Source organism: Pyxicephalus adspersus, chromosome 1 (assembly GCF_032062135.1).
Source record: "Pyxicephalus adspersus chromosome 1, UCB_Pads_2.0, whole genome shotgun sequence".
NCBI classification, from domain to species: Eukaryota; Metazoa; Chordata; class Amphibia; order Anura; family Pyxicephalidae; genus Pyxicephalus; species Pyxicephalus adspersus.
In genome coordinates this window covers 45,103,561-45,125,230 of record NC_092858.1, presented here as the reverse complement: position 1 = coordinate 45,125,230, position 21,670 = coordinate 45,103,561, and the positions used below count along the sequence as shown (strand labels likewise).

At 39.0% G+C, this 21,670-nt stretch overlaps 1 protein-coding gene across 4 annotated transcripts in view; it reads right to left on the bottom strand.

The window, feature by feature from the left end:
- The window catches only part of ADCY6 (adenylate cyclase 6), a 133,160-nt gene extending 111,726 nt beyond the window's left edge, over positions 1-21,434 (bottom strand). The window contains exon 1 of one of the 4 annotated variants that reach the window (XM_072409446.1): positions 21,279-21,434. Coding sequence is in view for 1 of the 4 variants with exons in the window: in XM_072409419.1 (XP_072265520.1) it covers positions 21,000-21,028 (29 nt within the window). In the remaining 3 variants the exon portion in view is untranslated. Of the gene's footprint in view, positions 1-8,019; positions 8,218-20,868; positions 20,888-20,999; positions 21,097-21,278 lie in introns of those variants that run through there. The other 3 variants (XM_072409419.1, XM_072409411.1, XM_072409437.1) reach the window with 3 other exon arrangements.
- Positions 21,435-21,670: the final 236 nt, after the last annotated feature.

The window sequence follows — 21,670 nt, the reverse complement described above, 5'->3', positions numbered from 1 at the left end:
AGCAGCAGTACCTCTTGCACCTTTTACCCATTCTATAAAACAGAACAGGCTGCTCAGCAGAGAGAAGAACAGTCTCTGCACAGACATTGATACTGTACATTCTCCTGGAGCAGTGCTAGTTTCCCCAGACACTGGTTAACTCTTAAATGAAAAAGACCCAAAACTATTATAGCATCTTTTTAAAGAGGGCTAAGGTGGGGGGACTGAAGTGGTTAGGATCTCTGTTTAACAATTCCTTTCTAGAAATGAAGGGTGCTTGAAGGACTTGAAGAAATCCGCTCTAAGTTTTTGAAATACAATACAAACACTTGTTAAACATGCATGGAATCATTGCACAATCACACAATTTGGCTGAAATCAAGCCAAAAAGAACAAATAGGACACTTCTTAGGTCAGAGAAGGTTTAGGATGCCTGCTAAAATTTCACAATGAAAATGTTTTCTAGAAATCTTTAAAAAAAAAAAAAGCCAAATTTAAACATGTTGTTAGGAAGGTTAAAAACATGGGCATTGTAGCCGACCATAAGTAAAAACGACAGGCATGTTTTTAATACCTGTTGTATGGGTGAATCAAAAAGGAAAATAAATTATTATTGAAGAATAAAGAATGTTTGTATGTTTCACGAATACAGTGACAAAACAAAGAGAAATGTGCAAAGAAAACACAGCTTTTATGGCAAACAGCAGAATGATGGCCGATTCTATCTGGAGCATTCATTATTAGTACTTGTAATAAATCCTCTTGGTTATTCTGGGTCTCCTGTCTGTTAATCAGTCCCATTGCCTTTGTGTTAACCTCCCACACACACAGAACTCTGCCTGGGAACAAGTGAAGGCCCAGTCGTCATGCCGGTGACATCACTCACTGTTGTCATGGAGATGGCTGTCACAAGCCTTGTCCACCATGGGCTCTAAACACAACCTTTGGGAGATAAGGCCACAAACAAACAAGATAGGAATGTGTACAATGGCACTGGTGCAGTCATAAGAGAAGGGAGGGGTGGTGGGAATCAGGTCTTCATTACTGGAACAAGCGCACAGCTCTAAGCATGAAAACAGTTCAACCACAGAATGTGTTGCAGAAAATAAAGTAACACTCTAGCATTACTTTCCAGGTCAAAATTTCCAAAGAAAATGAGACACAACAGTGGAAATCTAAATATCTGAATTCATAGGTGGTCCGCAAATATTCCATACAAGTTATTGGACTTGGGGAACCTGAAATCTTTTTCTAATTAAGACACAATCATGAAGATACCATGTACTGCAGCAAATGTTCTACTGTCCATGTTGGTGCCGATTGCTGGCAATGATTACTTTACAAAACAATAAAGCAAGCACGTATCTGTCACAGACAAGCATTGGAACGCACTCTGTGTGTGTGTAAGCCTGGATGGAGTCTTTTTTGTGTCCCTGCTTGAGACTTTCTTTCATTTCTTGTTGTGGGCACTTCTGTTTGTTCAATTTCCCCACTTCCTTCTAAAGAGTAAAATTTCCATATGTTTCTATTAGGAATCCACAAGCAAGCCAAGGGCATTGTCTCCAGCATCAAGTGGATTTTCCTTAGCAATATATATATAGAAAGTACTTCAAGAGAGGAGAAGTAGAGAAGGTCAACTCACAACAATTCCCTGGGTGTCACCAGAATAGGAAGTGAGAAGAAACGTCCTCAGCAGGTCCATCCAAAATATTGTTTTTACTGTTATTAATAATTACTATTACTTTTCTAAAATCCCAATCACTTTACCAGACCTTGTTCATTCCACATGTCAGCACAATGGTGTATGTTCAATACAATATACATATGTTGAGCTTTTGGTCTGTTGACTTACATTTTCCCCATCCAAAACAATGAATGCGGTTTTGGATTACACAGAAAAGATTCCAAAAGGTGTGTAAAATTTGCATGGAATAATATGTATTAAATTGGATCACATGCATACTATCCTGTGTATGTAACCCTAATATCATCTCAATCTAGAACAAGAATTACTTCAGTGTCAATGGTTTCTGGAGCCCTATACCTCCTACACATATACAAGAAGCAAACTGGAAAAAAACAGAATGATTTTTGATAAGATTTGAGAATATTCCTACAGTAATGTTTTGGATATTGTAGAGATAAATACAAAATTAATGATTCGGATATGTTTTGAGAAGGGAATGTGCTACAAACAACATATGCAGTTAAGATCTCTAAATAAACCGGCATGTAGCATAGTACTATTCCACACATTCCATGCCCAAGGGACTACAGAGCAATCCTAAAAGAAACACCCACATACAAGGATTGTTTACACAACAATAATTAGCTGAAGTGGAAGTAGGGAAAACACAGCTTATATTGCACATTCACTTTCACCTTCACAGTTATGAAAGGCTTTTCTGTAATTTCTTATTTTTATATATACATGGTTTAAACCGTAAACATGTGCCAAGTGCCACCACACTGTAGTCCAAATTATATGCATTTAGCTAAAAACCATTGCAGTTAGATGTACGGTAAGTTATACGCAAGGTTCTCTCATTTGGTTGTTGTTATCTCATACACCTCACAACAAAGAACACAAACAGTTTTTTTCTTTGTTTTTTGTTGCATTAACTGATTTTACCATTCAACCCATTCCTATTATTGGTGTCAAAATAGTGACTGTTACTGATACTTTAAAGTAGAACCCCGTCCAGCTCTCAGTGTGGCCAGGCTGTTAAGATAAAAAGTGTGAAAATATCAGTTATTTTAAAAAATGAACTTTTGAGCACTACTGATTCTAGAGAATAGGGACATTCTCATGCCTCCTATTAAGGGCAATTTGATAGAATACTCAACAAGCCTACTGGCATGAAAAGTGCAAACAATGACACAAAGCAGACTATGCCCAATGGTGCTTTCAATCCAAAAGTATGGTTATACAAAGTAGCACCACTGCAAACCGGGAAAAAAAGACTAACCAAGCTGCTCTGTGGGCTGTCTGAGACCTGAAAACGTGTGATAGCTTCCTTCTCACTATGGGGACAGACTGGATTATAATGCATGAATGCACTCTGGCATCGGTCCTGGTGTTAGATACTCTTCCTCGCCATGGGAGCAATAAAAGTGGAGAGGTTGCTACACAATCAGACACTACGGTTTTAGTTTGTAGTAATGCGAACCATTAAAGTGAACCGATCCTTAGTGGGCCCCCTCCAACAGTATTTTTGTCATTACAAATATGTATCTTTAATCTGGGTCTTCCAGGACGCCAACTAACCTGGAAGTGCACAGCTTCTCCAGCAAACTCTTCTAGCTTCTTTGTGCACCTGTGCCAGGGAACACAATAATTTTAACAGTAAGGCCATATGTTGCCTGTGATACATATTACATGGGCTCTCCATTGAAAGGGGCAAGCAGGGCACTGACAAACTGGGAAGGCTGTACAGCACTGGAAAGGTCCAAAATTGAAGACAAGAGTTAGAAGTAAGAATCTGAAATTACAAAAATGCTGGGAGATTTTGGGAGTTTGTTTAGGTCATTTTATCCTATAAACCATTGAGTTTATTAAATCTTATTTACCCACAGTGTCAAGAGCTCCATTTTGACAGCTGTATGCATCTGGTCTCAGAATTAATCTCTAGAGCATTAGACAATTATAAATCACAATTAAAACACACACACCCTTGTGAACCAGTCTATTGACTAAAGCATTCTTGAAATGTCAAAGGAGATTCTGACAACTGACAAGAAGAGTCAGCATATAAACTATGCAGTGATCATAAACAGCAGCAAAATGATCCACAGAGCAAGAAGCTATTTATTGTGATTAATCATAACAAAAATAGCAGATGTGTTGCTACTTTTAACACAGCATGGTGTTTCTATTTTACCCAGCAGACATTTTAACAATCTTAGATGATTATCTCCTCCAAAGGACTTTCATTTACACATGGAGAAGTAGCAACAGACTTTGCCATGTCTCGATGGTTTTGCTTTGGTTTACACAAATGCTAATATTTTGGAAACAGTGATCCATTTTAAACATAATAAATGTACAACACAAAACATCTATGAAAGCCCAGACTGGTGGCTTCTTATTTCTCTTTAAAAAGCTAGAGGTCATTTCGTAGTAGGCAAAACTCTGTCTGGTCAGGGCTGAACAAAATCAATATTTAAAGAAGATCCAAGAGATTATAAATGAACAGAATATTATACACTACCCCTCAGCTTGTAGTGTATTGTATATTACAGGGTTAGAGCTTGCTCCCACCTCGGTGGGTTTTTTCAAAAAGCATGCATGTTGCTATAGGTTACTTAAGGCAGCCCATTTATTTAAATGGGTTACCCAACGTGCTGTATCACACAGCAAAATAATGTAATGCATGTTTTTTTAAAAAAAAAAAAGCACAGCACACAGCCATGCACAGCAGTGCATTTTACTGTAGTGTAGTGTGTTGGTTAGGTGTGTTTGAAGTGCCATTAAATATGAAAGTAAACACAGAGCACCAATGTCTTGTGGGTTGTATTAATGCACATGTTTCTGCATGGAGACTTCCATTAACACAACACACTTACCCTAAGGGGACCATGCTCAACTCTTAGGACAGAGAAGTTCTGGGCTTACAAGATATATTGTAATGGAATGCATGGCCATGGTTTAATATTAGCAGCATTTGCTCTATAGGTCTTATTTAAATTCAATTTGTCACCCATGGGTTGAAACTAAATGATGCATTAAAGATACTCTTACTTAAAAAAGAAAATAAAAAGCTGCTAAGAGAATGAAAGTGTAGGCATAAAGAAGCTCCAGCACTGGCATTTTTTGCCCACTGCTGCACGTGAATGATGGAGGATGTTTTGACAGGCAAACTCAGAAGTTTTGTGTAAGGCTAGAGGTACTGGGAGCTGATCTTGGTTATGTACATTAACCTTTTAGTTTTGCTAAAGCTTCTTTAGGATTTAGAAAGCTGTCCAAAGTGTATAGGATGCTTTGCCAGTTCTTGCAGAATTGGCTTGTCTTTACAACAAATTAACAATTTATTTATTTGGAGACTTACAGTATCTCTTCTCAGTTGTGCACTTGTACAAATTTGTGTTAAAACAACAAATATGGCTAAGAATAACAATGAATAATAAAGTTTGCTCTAAAGTTTCTCTTAAGGATATCCTGTCACCATGTAATCCAAAACAAACTACACCAAAAATGATAATGTATACTTACCATTCCGGTGACTCATTTCTTAAATTCTGCCTCAATGGAGATTTCCAGCGCCTGCAGATATCCAACACTTCCAGGAGTGTTAAAATACTTGACCCTCTGCCATATGGTGTGGTTCCTCTTTGTGGATGTTTCATCCTGTATTGCAATACACTGAAGTTTTAGGACACTGGAAAGACTAGTAGATCTTCTTCTTTGGCAGGGTTGGCATATGCTTTATTCTGGACCACATAGTCTACTGAGGCGTTTGTTATTGCCTTTGCTGACGATGTTGGATCTTCAGGGATCTTGCAGAAAAATCCATAACAGCACAGGCCAACACATTAAAAGAAGCTAGGCAATCAGGGTCCTCCTGCAAAACCTTGGTCTGCCATTATAAATTAGCCATTTACAAAACAAGCAACAAATCCAGCATAGCGAGTAAGACTCAGTCATCTTTAACAGCTAAGACCCATATGGAGTTAAATAGTTCTGTTAAGTGGCTAGACCACTGCCATATCAGACATACTGTGCTGCATGTCTGCCCAGGTAATATACTAGCAAATTGATCAGCCCAATCCTGTCTGAACAGGGCCTTTAATCCCGAAGAGAGGCCGACGTTACTCTGTGGAGATGTAGTAGGTAAGTGAACATTAATACACGTGGACTACCTCACTGCCATATGCACTTTTCCACTGCCCAAAACTGTTCAACTGGCCACCAGTGCACCACGACACTATCATATTGGCCACTACTGCACAAAACATAGATTTCAAGACATAGGAAGTGCTTATGGCCATCACAAATATTCTCATCCACTATATGGCTACAATAGTTGAATTGTGATAGTTATTTCTTCAGACTTGCATCTGATACCAATAGCACTGCAAGACCAAAATCCAATTGTTGTTGGTGTGCAGAGGGTGATGGCAATGTAATACAAACTAATTATACAAAAAAAAAAAAAAAATATGTATAAACTCAACAATGAGTCTACTGAATTAAGAAATTCATTTTTGTCTAAAGTTTCTATTAACAATAAAATAACACAATATTATACCTGATGGCTAAAAACACATTACACTTTGTTAATAATAACATTTGTCTTGCATTTCCAGCCCAGTAAACTAGAGCAAACACGGTCCAGGGAAACTCACGAAGCTCTCTGACATTTGGCTTCCGTGTAGAATATGACCAGAATCAATTTATGGGTGTCAAATCAACAATTTATCCAGTCTGTCACCCAGCTGAGGCATGCACAAATTTCAAGAGTGACCTCTGTCCCCTCTTAAAATTTGTAGACATCCTTGACTTTCCATCATCTGTACGTGCCATTGTCCTGCTGGCCAACAATGTGGAAGATGAGAACAACAGGAAAACTCGCATTATTGCCTGGCGTACATGTATAAAACCATAAGGCTGTGAACGCATGGCTTGTAAACTGCCCATGTCAGGGATTTAAGACAAGAAAAGAATATTTTGTAGAGTAATCCAAAGATACAATCAGCAAACAGTAGATGACAAATAAACATAAACAGAAAGCAATTAAATATTTCCAGAACGGATGCTGGGGAATGAGTTATCGCTAGCCTCGGAGAGCTGCACAGATGTAGAACATCAAAACTCACACAGGAAACGGTCAATATACTCTGTATTAAGCTGTACTGTAGCATTTAAGCATGGAAGGATGTTTTGGCAGGGAACAACCTTACTGTGATATATGTGGGAAAAGCCAGACAAATATTCAAACTTTTCCCTCAGTAGCAACTAACAAATCTAAAAACAAACACTGTTTAGGCGTATACACAAAAAAAAAAAAAAAATAAAATAAAAAGTACCACAGCTGTCACATTATAGCACATACAGAAACCTGACATCCAAAATGTTTTCCTTGGCTTCAAAGTAAATGAGTATCCAATATTTTTGTGGTTTTTATCCAATACATCTAAACCTATACCAGTGACTGTGTAGCGATTTCCTCTTCTCTTTTTGTGATCAGGACTGGAGGAACTGAACAGAAATCTACAGAAAGTACAAGGGTTTTCACTTTTCTGTTATCCCCCCCAAAAAATAAAAAAAATCTCTATATATATCTATATATAGATATATACACAATTCTGAATAGTTCAGATTGAACATATGATAACAAACACACCAACAGAGAACCCCCAGTTAAAGCTACAGTACTAGCAAAGTTGAACTTACCCAAGCCTTTTCCAATGATTCCAAAATTGCATTGTCATTTTTACAGAAAAAATGTAGATGTTCAATTGATTGGAGCTCAGATCTTTTCTAAATTAAATGAAGTGAGCTCTGTTGTAAGCACTTTAAGGGTTCAAGCTTCCAGAAGATAAAAGGCTTTGTGATGTGTGCTAAAGTGATACAGATCAGAGAGGGGCACAGTGGGGGACTAATGGGAGGCAATAGGTAAAAATGTATTTAATGTGCAAATGAATTTTGTTTTGAATAGAGAGAGAAAGAGAGAGAATTAGACCTCTTTTCAATTTTTTATTGCTGTCTGTGTTCACTCCTCTGTTTTTCTTGGTGACAATGTCCACTAAGACATGAAAACATGGTAAATTCAAAACATTATAAATGTCCCAGACATGATGGAAAATCATCAAATAGACAGGCCTGTTTCAATGGCAACTTTTTAAGATGGCAGAGATTTCCACTCATTTCCTGTCACAGATTTAGAACAGTAAGTGAAGAAAAATCCACCAAGAGCAACACAGGAAGGAAAAATCAACCCAACAGACTAAGGGAGGTAAAAAAAATTAAACCTCTAAATAAAAAAATTAGGGATTTATATGTACTTTAATATAAATCAGCCTCCAAAACTAGATATTTACCTTGTTTTCCAAAGACCGTGTACTATGCCGGAGATTCTCCTACCTCCCCGTTGCACAGGATGGTGGTCAGCACAGAAATCACTAAAGATTCGACCTAGCTATGTGGCAAGTATGCATTATTTCCACCTACTTCAAAAGAAAAAGTAAATGCAGACGTTTGAACTCTATAAAGAGAGCTCCAATGTTCACAGCAGGACATCACAGATCACAAGACACTAAACACAAGGCCATGTCTGGACCCATGCCTGGACATCTTGTCTCTGTGCTCACAGCAGAACAAAGTGTATTGTGCAGATTAGTTTCTAACAAGCTACAGTCCAAGACTTGTTTAATTGCCATGAATTTGGATCTCTATGAATCTGAAGACATACACTACCTACCAAGACATCTGCAATAAAGAGCTGTCATATCTGGTAATCCAGTCATGAAAAAATGAATTAGTAATGCAGGGTCCAGTAAGCCTAGGCCTTAACTGGCAGCAGGGGAATACACTTGGAAGAGTTATGCGCCAGTTCATAATTTTTTTTAAAGGCAACTGCAACAAAGTTCAAGGAACACATACATTCCTGGGATAACCGATACCTTATTTTTAAATGTGATTCTTACTACTCTTGGTTTACATATTGTCAATGTAGTCTGCATCCCTCCATGGAAACCTTTAAGGAATCAAACCATCTTTTATGCACGGGTGATCACAATATAATGTCCACACCACAGTCATTTAATAAACCCAAGAGAATTTGGGGAAAAAAAAAGATAATTAAAGAGCAACTCCAAGAAAAAAAGTTGGGAAACATTAAGTGAGCTTACACTAACATATGTTGTCTCTGGATACTGACCTTTCCTTTTGAAAATGCAAGTTATCTGGCTATCATGGTCTCAGTAGTTTGTAAATCACTAATGTGGGGGCAAATAACATGTTTCTATGCATTGTACCGCACATATGATGATGTGCCTATAAAGGAGAATAATTAGAAAGTAGAGCTATCAGTTCACATCTGTACAGTTTCTAGTCGCTCCAAACTTAATGCAAAGTTCTGAGACATGTTAGTTGTATACCCTTGTGTTGGGGTGAAGAGGCAATGGGCAGCGAGTACATTGTGGATTTCCATAGACTAAACACTAATGACTCAACAACCCAACACATCTTCCATACAGCTGTGCTCGGAATCCGTTTTTAAAACAGCCTGCTTTCTGTTTGTGTCTTTAGTAAATAGGATAAAATAAAAATAATAACTCAACCGTACTCTAGCGTAATAAAAGCTCACTTAAATACGACTAATGCCACTGCAATGCTGCCAGCTAATCACAGTATAAATGTCAGTTAATCTCCAGGAATTCCTGGCTTTAGCATCATACATTCCACTGTAAAATATCCAGTATTATCTTAACAAAAAAAAAAAACCTGGTACAAATTAGGAAACACAAAATATAACCCATTGGCAAAGCAATAAAATTAAACACTACAGCATTACACTGGCACCAAGGGGTGAACAGTGCATGGATCTTTTTGAATAATCACCTCTAAACACAGCATGAAACCAGCTTGCTGAGGCGGCAGTGAATATTCAGAGATGTGAAAATGTTGCCGGTATGATTACTGTTGTTGTAAGGCGACTGCATATGTATTTCTAAAGTCAAAATGATGTGCATGTCATCGGCAGATAATAAAGATGCCCATTGGATGGATTGAAATGTGCATACAAATGTAATTACTTAGCGGTGTGCCTGAAATGACCCATTGGTATTGGGTGCCTGCTCTCAACTGTAATAAAAACAAAGTATATATAGGGTTACCCAGGCCCCAAAAAGAAGGGATTTATTGGTCGCTAACAATACGAATAGTAATTTAAAATAATATTTTATACAATTTAAAAGAAAATCAATATACCAATCACAGTTAACAAGGGATAATACAGTGCACAACAAATAAAATATGCTATTATTGGTGGCCATTAAATCCCTTTTTTGGCTGGGTATCCCAATATATACTTTAAGAATATGAAAGAGAATGTATGAGCTTTTAGGAAGTACCAGACATTACCCTAATTTACCTTCAAACATCCCTAACCAGGCCAGACCCCAATACCAGAGTAGATCTAAAATACATACAGAGTATGGGCTACGGTTTTATATAAGGTACCATTGTTTTGTTATCCCATGTTTATAAGTAAAGCCCTTCTTTGAACTGCCTTGTTTTGGTTCTGTAGCTCTATGAGAAGATAACTCAAAGCCTAATTAACACAAAGTAGAAAAAAAATAAATGCTTACACTTTCCATTCCTCCAAAAAAATATTCATCAAGCTTTATAAAAATTATCAACATCCAGTAACCCAGTATTCTATTCCCTCAACAAAAGAGCAAGCCACCTAACTGAATGTCATATAATCAGCCAGATAGTTATTTGATTAGAATTTCTGGAAGCAGGCAGATTAAAATCATGGCTTTCTCTAGCAACATGCATTCATTAGAGCACAATAACAAGATGTATTCCAGCAGTTAAATAAAATGAGCATGCTATCTGCCATTTTTAACATAGCTAATTTTATAAAATACAATGTGTAATAACATTTAATTTGTAACCCTGGAAGCAAATTCTCAACAGCAGAACAACAAACACTATGAAACATACAATGTGTCTTATTGTTTGGTTCTGTTTAGTGAAGCAGCATGTTTAATGGTTGCTACAATAAATGACAAATCCCAGTACAGTGATAAAAATAGAAGCTGCCAATCAATCACTGCAATGCAGCTACATTTTACTAGACATATACATGTGCAATGATTTTTCGGTTTATAAATACAAGACTAAACATCTGCTTGTTTTTAGTAGTTTGCAAAATGGAAGCATTCCATTGGTGGACAGAAACATATTTTCAATAACAGAGATGTTATTGATTATACAACTGGACAAAAAGTAGAGTAAAAAGCACTGCCCATGGCAACTAAACCAATATTACCATCAATCTTATAACCTACAGATGAGACATAATGAAGGCACGATCTGCATTTCTTTACATCATTTTAGACACAGTATTTTCAAAAAGCATTTCAATATTTATTCATATTATTGTGATGTTCAAATGGAAATAAAGTTTCACTTTTAAAAGTTTTTGATCAGGCATATCATTATTGCAGAAATGGACAGGTGATGATCACTCCATGCAACTTTCAAAAAAGTTGAGCTGCACATGCATGCATGAGACTAAATGAACTGCGCATGAGTTAGATCATCCCGGCATGGCCAAACAAAATGGTCATAAAATATTATGGAGGAGAAGAAGGAAGATGCTGAGGAAACCCTGGCACTGACCGGGGTAAGGAGAGTATAGTGGGGTTTAGTTTCAGATGAAAGTGTTCTTATGTGCCACTAGGGGGAACAACACTAAAGTTTTCAATTACTATGTCCCCACACTTCCAAAGGGCTGACATAAGCTATCAGCCACACAGGGAGTGAATTGTTTTCAACCAGTCAGTCAGCTTATAAACTTTCACTGTGATAAGGTGAAGTAAAGAACAACCATTGTATAGCCTTGCCAGGCAGAGTCTGTGTATGTAATATGCAAGTATGGCTGCCTATATCTACGTATATCATTATTTATATTGTACATTGTTCTACATAATTACAAATTGTGAAGATATTTTTTAACATTATCCTTGTTAAAAAAAAAGGTACAAAAGGTACAAAAACACTAATAATTAATACAACTGAAATGACAGCTTCCTAGCAAGCATGCACCTTATAGTGTTTCCGCATTGAAAATGGCTGACTCTGTAATTACAGGACACTTTTTATAAAGCTATCTTTCTATTTTCTGAATCTTTTTACAGATTCCCATCCATCTGGTAGAAAATATTCAGCCTATTGTGCAATATGTACTCATCTGTGACGTAAAGCAAACAGTGTGTATTAGTATGAGTTTCTGTGTTCTTCTGACAATGTGCATTGGTGTGAATGGACCTTAATCTGACCATCCAACTCACTTCACTGCACAATTAGCTTATTTATATATATATATACATTGAACTTTTCAGTGCAGCTGCTGTGCAGTGTTTGCGGCTTGTTGATTGCGTCTGGTCAATAAGAAATGAATGAAGCATACTCATTCATGCAGCGCAGAATAATGACCAAACCAAATGCTTGTGTGCTTTACATTGAACAAGTGAAGAAGAAAAAAATAGGCTGCTGTTGCTAAACTTCTAAAAATGTTATCTGCTTGGCTGCCACTGGCTTCAATACTTTCTAAGATATAGACCTGGAAGTCAGAAATAATAACCTGCACTTGTTTCGGGTCAGTTGTTTAGAATGGGTTAAATCCAATGGATTAGCGTGACAGACAGGGGACTAGCATTTTCAAAAGGAGAAGTCAACAACGACTGTGTACATAACTCTCTGCATTGGTTTCCTTTAAAGCTGAACTTCAAGCAAACAACCAACACATCTGAAAGGCTCATATGGGAACTGTTTGATATGCCAAGGCATTTTGTACTTATTTCTATCCAGTCCTAAAATGTACTCTGTCCTGCAAAAAAGCGTATCCAGTTTGGAAATAGTTAGCTGTATCGTTAGTGCAGCCCGATTACCTCCCAGCTTGGGACTAAACAAGTGTTTCTCACCCAGAGTTTTGTAGAACCCTAGGGTTCTGACATATTGCTAGGGATTCCTTGAGCCCTTAGCAATTTCCAACTCTCAAGTCTGTTTAACTGACACAAAAGATGTTTTTGCCTATTTGTAAGGGTGACATTCTTACCACTGGCCAGCAATGTAAAAGGCATTCTTCATACTGGGAGCCGTGTAAAGAAGGGAATCCCAGAGGACCTGAAAGTTAAATTTTAAGGGTTCACCTGCAGTAAAAAGGTCAAGAAACACTGGACTAGATGGTAAAGAAGCAGCACACTGACAAAAGGTCATCTGATCTCATCTATCTGTATGTTCCTTGTTGTCACATTGGACTTGTCATTAGTACTGCCGATTCCTCATCTCGCATTGCTTGCTGTAAAGGGACAACAGGCTGATATCAGGTCAAAATAGGATTACTGTTGCCACTTTTTAAAGTACATTTAATGATTTTTATTGGTTAAAAAGATATAAATTTGCTTTCCCTGCAGACATAAAAACAGACTACTGCAGCTCTGGATTTAATACTACATTAAAACTGAAATATGCTTTACCAAATACTGTCCAAATCCAAGAAGCAAGTGTATTTCTATTTAAAACCTTTCTTATGTGTATTTTTTCTAGATCTGTGTAGTAAAGCAGCATAAAACCACTTGTGCACTTTGCCGCTCTACAGGTGTTTCCAGTAATAAAGACTGGTCCCTCGTGTGTGAGTCTTATCTGCCCCCTGTGGTTTTCTGTAGTGGGTAAAGCTGCAGAGTCCCTCTGACAGCTCTGCACCCCCACAGACTATGTGCAGGACAGTAATAATTCCACTACTAATTTTACAGGATAGTTTCTTGTGTTTGCAAAGGCATTTAGGGAACACTATGGGGATTTATAAGCTTTGCTGCTAGAAAGGAATGTACTTTTGTGGCTGGAGTTCTGCTTTAAATGTATTTTCTTTCATGCAGTGAAAGCGGCTGATTTTGCTGTAGTATCAGCCTTTTCCAATTTTACAGACTGGGGAAGGGAGGAGCAGCACACCTTCACCTTTAATGTCCAGTAAAAAGTTGAGGGAGGGATAAAACCTAGTTGTATTACTTAACTACAATAAAGAAAAAAAAACAGGTTTCCTGCCCTGCCAGATAGGCGGTGCCTTGTGGCAGAGGTGTGCAAGTCTATGAACTGGGTGGACAGAAAAACAAATCCTTTGGCAGACAGAACAGAACCCATATATGAATTTCATATGTGTCCAAGGTCCAGTGTTAACATTTTTACACAACTCATACATGTTCATTTAGATTTTGACTTATGTCCAACTTGTGTACCCATTAGGTGTTTCTCATTCAAACTAATAAGCTACAACCAATATGCACTGAACACACAGCACAGAAACAGGAGCATTTTAAATGTATGCATAAACCTTGATGCAGACTTTCCGTTAACCTGAGTCTCTATAGCAAATCCAGTCCAAACGCCACACAAAATGTCCACAAGTGAAAAGAAGATGTTATAAAAATAAACCATACACATCTGACACACTCTAAAAATACTACAGAGACTCACAAGTTTGTAAGAAATATTAAAGAATGTCAAATTAGGTCATCAAAATGAGTAATTATTCCACATGGAAATATCAAGTGATCTAGAAGAAAAGGATTATGAAACTGAGCTATGGATGATTGATTGGAAGGGTGTGACATGAGGCATCAGTGAAATGAATTAGGAAGCACAGCTCTATAGCTGTCCTATTGTTTAGAAAGTGGGTAGGAGGATGGAGCCAGACAGAATGTTGATGGGCTTCTTAAAGGAAACTTGTACGTATGACTTACGTCCACAGCAGCAGCGGCTTGTTATAGTACGGCCTGGGGTTTGTTTCTATTTGTAGAGGAATATTTCTGCTTTCTTGTACAAGAGAATCAGGTGTTAGGGCGCTCAATAACATCTTCCGGCATGAGATCTGACCCGCAGAGTGTCGTGGGATATCAGATATCCTCAAACTTTTTTTGGATAGGATAGGGAAAAGTTAGCAGACATGTCAGATTTTTAATTCTGCTTATGTCCCCACTGGAATATACCCATCTTCTCTTTTTGCTCTAGTGACTATTGTCACCGGGACTGAAATGGAAAATTCACATTTAAGGATACAAATTGTCTTACTCTTAATAGATTGTCTCCTACTTCTTGTTGGATCTATGGTACAGGATATAAAAGGAATGTGCCCAATGAGACATTGCCAGTGAGAAAAAAACTGGAAGGGGATTTAACCATCACATGTTTATCCAAAACATAAATTTCAATTTTAAGCATAACTTAAAGAGATAGATGGTGAGATATCTTCTCAAGTTTCTGTGCACCACTAGAGCTACCTAAAATTGTTTCCAAAATCTGGATGACACATGGATACAGCTTGCTAGTCATTGTCCTCTAGTGTACACACACTGTACAGAACAGAGCAACTTGTACAGTACATGAAGAATATATTGAGACCAAAAATCAACTGATTGTTGCCACAGGACAACACTCCCTTTACACACTCTTACGATGGACAGACAAATAACTACATATAAAATGTTTGATAATTGTAGAAGTTAAAACTTTAGTCCACTGCATTCAGGTAAACAAACACACCCCTTCATGCACACACTAAATAATAAAACCTATTAACAGCCTTGACATACATATTTACTTGTGTGATCACCCTCCAAGTCTAACCAGCCTGCCGATTCCGTGCCGTTTCTAGGTCTATCAAGAGTAAAGGATCTTTCTCCCAATATAGACATTTCATTTTACATCTCCTTCGAGGGAAATATCTGTGACGGCTGATACTATTTTGTTATGCCAAAGGCCCAGTTCTTAAAGTGATTTTTTTATTGCATGATGACTCAACACACATTATGAACCTGTGCCCAGATTATACACACTGTAGTATATACATATTCTGAACAGAGTCTCTTACCCTCATTCTGGTGTACTGACCTTGAACATGGTGGTTACAATGAGTCTCCACTGTGTCCTACATTTGTTTGAGTTTCTCTGCATAATTCTATGTTCACATTTGGGTATATATTTGCTGTGAATTATACCACAAAGCATGCCCATTTGCATTGCTGTCCCCAGTTGCTGACCCCATTCATTACAACAAATAGGGCAGTGCACAGAAACGGACAGAAATACTTGCACTTTAATACTTAATAGCAAAACACTGCACAGAAAAACATTTAGTGGGAATGTCAGATATGGCTTCCTAAGCAATGACTGATATCAGACACTACAGGAGGGGCAGTGTACTGCACAAAGTGTGAATGAGCCCCGAAGTCACACTTCAGTACCTTTTGCCCAATATACTAATGGTTTGCCTCTTCCTCTCTTTCTCCTGACCATCCTCAATAAAGTTGTTCTTTGTGTCTATAGTACTTTCATCATTCTTAATATCATCCATATCTCAAAAGCATCTCAACTTTTCTCACTTTGTTTAGACAAATCCCATGTGTGCACACCATACTGCAAGGTAGTCAATGTGTAGCTTTTAACTACTCCCAGTCTGGTTTTCTGGCCTATTTCTTTACAAGGCAATACAATTTGTCAATGCCAAATTTGCTATTTTAATCCTTCTCCTTGTTTTATCATCATTCCTACCATTCTTTGTGAATAAATGTCCAAGATTTATGAATTTAACATTCTAAATAAGGAGTAAAGGAACTTCAAAACAATCAATTTCTGATCTCCGTATCTGTAAACATTGTGGGATTAAAATAATCTTTATTTTCTATTAAACCAGAACTTGAATCTGACTTGTTTTTGGAAAGTTTGTTGTGATGTTTGGGGATCTTTGAGAACGAATAACTTCACACTAAAAGCACCTAAAGATTTCATGGATTATCAATGGTAAAACTCTTGTCTGTAGCCTGGACATTTTTTTTTCTTTTAAAACACCCAAACATTAGATTTTCATGTAAACAATGCTTACAGATAAAACTGATATACTTGAACAAATGATAAAAAAACAAAACACATGGCATATTCATGCTCATATTTTAAATTACAAAAATGAAGATTTGTCACATAAAATGTATATACCCCTCAATTTAAATCCATAAAGTTAGTATACTATGTTCTAGATTAGGTGCCAATATTAAAAGCTTAGTTAGGTAGTATACTGGTGGACCTTGCCTCATTAAAGTCTTGTGTTCTCTCTACTATTGATATTTATGGTGTCATCATGCCGTCATCAAAGAAACTCCCAAAGCCAGAGAGTGGCTAGAGGGCGGTTGACCTACCCCAGGGGTGTCAAACTTTTTTTGGCCCCCAAAGGAATCCTAAATATGAACTGCAGCTAGCCCGCCGCTGCATTGAAATAGCGCCGCTACTACAATTCCCAGCATCACTCGCGACTTTAGACCAGCGGGCTCTCTGCCTATGCGTGGCCCCGCATTGGACTGTTTTATAAACACAAGTAATGCCAGGAATTGTAGTAGTGGCATCACTGGCGTCTATAGACCAGCGGGCTTGTAGTTGCAGTGCTATTTCAATGAAGAGAGAGTTCCAGCTGCGGGCCACTCATAAGATTTAGCATAACATAAGCAAAACCTTTTTGTTTCCATATGAAAAGGTTTTATATTTAATGAGAAGGAAAAACTTCCTCAATTGTTTTCAATAAGTTTCAACTTCGTCTACGTTTTAATTTTGACCCACTTTGTATTTGAGTTTGACACCCCTGACCAACCCGGTAACCCCAGCTATCCTCAGAGGCAAGCACTTACCTACCACTAATGAACCCCCTAGAAATTTTAAGAGGAATGCAATAGTTATGTAAGGTTATGGTTTGGGGTTGCCACTCTGCTTTAGGGTCTGGGCATTTATAACCACACTTCCATGCTAAATTCCTTCAGTTACATATAGTTTGTTACATATGCTTGTGAGTTTCCCAGAGGGGAAGTTGTACAAAATGTTCATAAGAAGTAATTTTTGCTAAAGGCGGAAATACCACCCTACGGGGGCCAAAACTGTACTTACTGTCTACACAGTAAACCATTACATCTGTTAATATTTCTTGTTAAATAAATAAAAATGCAGTATTTCCATTTGTATGTATTTAAGTATATCATCTAGATCTGGAGGTCTAATGTTTCCGTTTCAATATAAATATAATAAATAAAAATCCAGGATTTACATGGGGTTCCCAACTTTTTTCTATGAATGTAAAAATATGCAAAAGGTATTTCCAATGTGAATTTTTTTTATATTTTACTTGCCGCTCCTACTAAAATGATCTGTAGGTTCTTCCTTGCTGATTTTTAATCAGACCTGGTTAATAAGCTTACTTTAAATGTACCAATATCAACAAGTCACTCAGAGTCCATCATATTCAATTAGCCTGATCATACTCACAGACTTTACTGAAAGATGAACTGTAAAGAATAAGCACCATGCAGCCATGCCGTAAACAAAATACAATCCTCATATAGAGCAGCAGTTTTTCCACACAAAACCACTTTCAAAAACTGGTTAACAATGGATCAAATGGGTCTGTTCATCATCCTTTATTTGACAGGAAGCTGTGTTGCCTTGTGTTTTTGTGGATGCTACATGCAGCGTACAGGAGCAGTTTGGCACCCCTGCTTCCTCCAAAGGCTTGAACTGGCGCTGCTTGCTTGTCTGACAAAAAAAAAAAAATACATCAAAAAGGAACCCATATACTCAACATTTGCAGCTGTTTGCAAGAACCTGAAAAAGCCTAACCTAGACAGCAGGTTACTGCTCATGGGCACCTGGTGTTTAAAAGGGGTGGTAAATGCCACAATAAAATACTAATCTGAACATGTCCATTCACCGATTAAATTTGACACACAAAGTTTTTTTCCCTTTTTAAACCTTACCATATTTATTGCTCTGCTTTCAAAGACCAGTTAGGGTAGGTTCAGAACTGCAGCAGGATCAAACCTGCGATTCCCATCGGCTTGCACCTTGCTAGCCACTTGGCCACTGGCACTGCAAAGCTGGTTCTTAAAGAACCGCAGCACCTGCACATCTGATAGCAGGCCATTCAGTACCGCTTACTGCTGCCCCCATTCATTTTCTATGGAGCTGCCATAGATGCTAGGTTCCCCCAAGGTTGCAGTTTACTGCAATGGGAAAGTGGTAACCACACCATAACCTCACTGCCTGTATGAACATAGACATGGCCTGTTCCCATCTCTCCACTTTCTTACATTTGAACCCAAAGTTTCTCAGGCCAGGTTTGCATTGACCCATCTATAGAAGTCCCATTAAGCATTGCCATTCAGGACAATGAGAAGTTTTCACCACCAAACCCTGGAATCAAGGCAAGAATAAATGTGTGTGGAATGAGGGTGGGTAACTTAAGGTCAGGAAAGAGAGGGAAACAGGATAACTGGGAATGTTACAGTTATCCTTTCAAAATAAAGCATCCTGTAACATGAGCCTGCTCCATCAATGTCTGCACCAGAAATGTGTCACTTAGTCTCTGCTCCCTCACTACCGACTGCATTTCAGGCAATAAACCACTGCTAATAATAATAATAAATTTCATTGTTCACAGCAACAACCTATGGGGACATATTTTTGTTTTAATTGGAGGCTATTGTTCTACTTTAAAGATAGACAGTAACTCTTTATACGGAAAAGCAATGGTTGAATCAGTTGCATTCTTTGAAAAAATATTTTACTGCACAGGCAGAGCGTTTTCCTGAACTAGAGTATGTAATTATGGAATACATTATAGCTGCAGGATTTCTGGGTAGTCTGTGGGCTAGTATACGCAGGTTTGAGAAGCATATTAAATGCAGAAAATTGGCTTGCAATCAAGACTAGTTTTTGACCGTTTAAGGTATGTTCTGAGACTTGCATGCAGGAATGAAGGCAAAGCAATGTGATGCATGGAAAATGCAACAATACATTAAAGGGTACACCACCCAGTATTCCACAAATAAATTCTGTACAATGTGACCACCGGCAAATCACAAATGTCCCCTAAAGTGACCACAACCCTGAGATGACACCCAGACCAGCTCTGAATGTTGGAAAAGTTCTTTTTTTGCCATATGTAGATGAGTGATATATGACTATGGTGGAAGGTCAGCGTAGGGGCAGCGGTCAGGTGAGGTTTTCTATTGCATCCAGTCAGTGATGAATACTTGCTGCTGAAAACCTAACAATGTCCTTCTCCACCAGCCAAATCAGTGGGAGTGGGTGACAATCAGCTCATGTCCAAGGCCAGCTTTAGCCTCATGTCCCCGTGCCCTAACTAGCAGAATGCCCTCAACACAACTTTGATTCACAGCTTCAGATTTTAATGCTTAAAAACTTGAGAAAAAAGAAATTGCTTGCTAAATTTGTCTAAGTGCTGAAAAAATCCTAATTGCTAGGTCTTTGAATGCATGCATTTCACCATCAACATATCCCCTGCTTTCCATGTTTCAAGCCTTGCGTATTATGAGTCGGATGAAGCGGGAAACACTCACCTATGATCATTCCTGTTTTTAGCCTGGACTTCAACATGTAGAAGTGTTTGGCTGGACAAATTTTGCAGCATTTGGGTGCCATGGCAACCATGGCAGACCAGCACTGCTTGCATGCCCATTCATAAACCAGTTAAGCAATTCTATTGTAAAACATAAGACAGCTCTGCGGGATTCATTTACCAACATTGGGGAGAAGAGCTCCGACGGACAGCAAGACATAGCAATCGGATACAAGCTTGGCATAGCATGAAAAGTAGTCGGGGGAGTGGGACATTTCATGGGGAGAGATGGGATAATCAGATGGAGGCAATCAGCAATCTACAGTACAGAGAAGAATACAACACATATGTCATGCTAAGGGCACTTACGCCTCTGCTGTACTGGAATCAGACATAGCAATACATGAATATACACATGATCAATCCTACAAGGCCCATCATAACAACCGCTCACCATGCAGCTGCAGCACAACCATGGCAAACACATGCAAATCAATAGACACAGAAGAAGCCCAGTCACCTATCTCCAGCTAGATCTCACAACAAACCAAGTGAGGCCCAACACAGCAAAGGTGTAGAGAAGCCCCATCAGATCCTGCAGTATGACAGATCACAGGAAACATGGGCTAGCATAGGTGGAGAGGATCCCATCCAACACACAGGAAGTCAGCTCACACCTCTCCATGTACACACACTGATCAGGGCTGTGTGTTGTCACAGGAGGGACCTCCAGGGAATAGCCGGGGTCACCATGCTCTGTGATTACCGGTAGATCTCCAATCGCTTGCCTCCAGCACATTCCCGCACAGCTTGGCCCTTCTGCATTGCTGAATTTTCACCAACCCCAGCCCCCCCTCCCAAGGCAAAAACCTCCGCAATCCTCTGCCTGAGACCTACCTCACACCCCCGCAATCCGCCCCCACCATCCCAGGGAGCAAGGCAGCAGAGAGCAGCCCCCCCTCATCCCTCTGTCCCAGAGGAAGATCCGCACAGCCTGCTCACACACAGGGAGAGGAAGGAGGGAGGAACACAGAGTGACAGGGAAAGGAGGGAGAAACAAGTAGGGAGAGATGGGAGGAGAGACACACAGGGTGGGAGAGACAAGGGGGACACAATGATGACACTATGGAGGAACACACACAAGGTGACGGGAGCCGGGAATGTCACCTTACTAACCTCAGGCGTCCCTGAATGGTGCAGCTTGGCTGGCAGTGAATGTCCTGGGATTCCTCCCCGGGCAATGTGTGCTCTCCCCGGTCTCTCTCTCCACACTTGTTGGCTGAGGTATGAATATTCCTCCCCAGCCCGGGTTTACCCTCCAGCCTGCTGATGTCCAGGGTGACCGCCCTCTACCCAGGTGTGACACAACTTGCTATCCCCGGTATCCCCAGCTGACGAGCACGCCCGCTGCCTCCCAGGACTCATGCGCATGCGCCCGTCAGACGGCTCCATGGCTGTGCTGGCTATTTGTCCACTGTGGAAAAGCTTATCCTGGCCGGTCATGAAGTCACTGCTGTCTGTGAATGTTTCTTTTCGCATAGCTTTTCACGCCAAGTGTTCAGTCACAG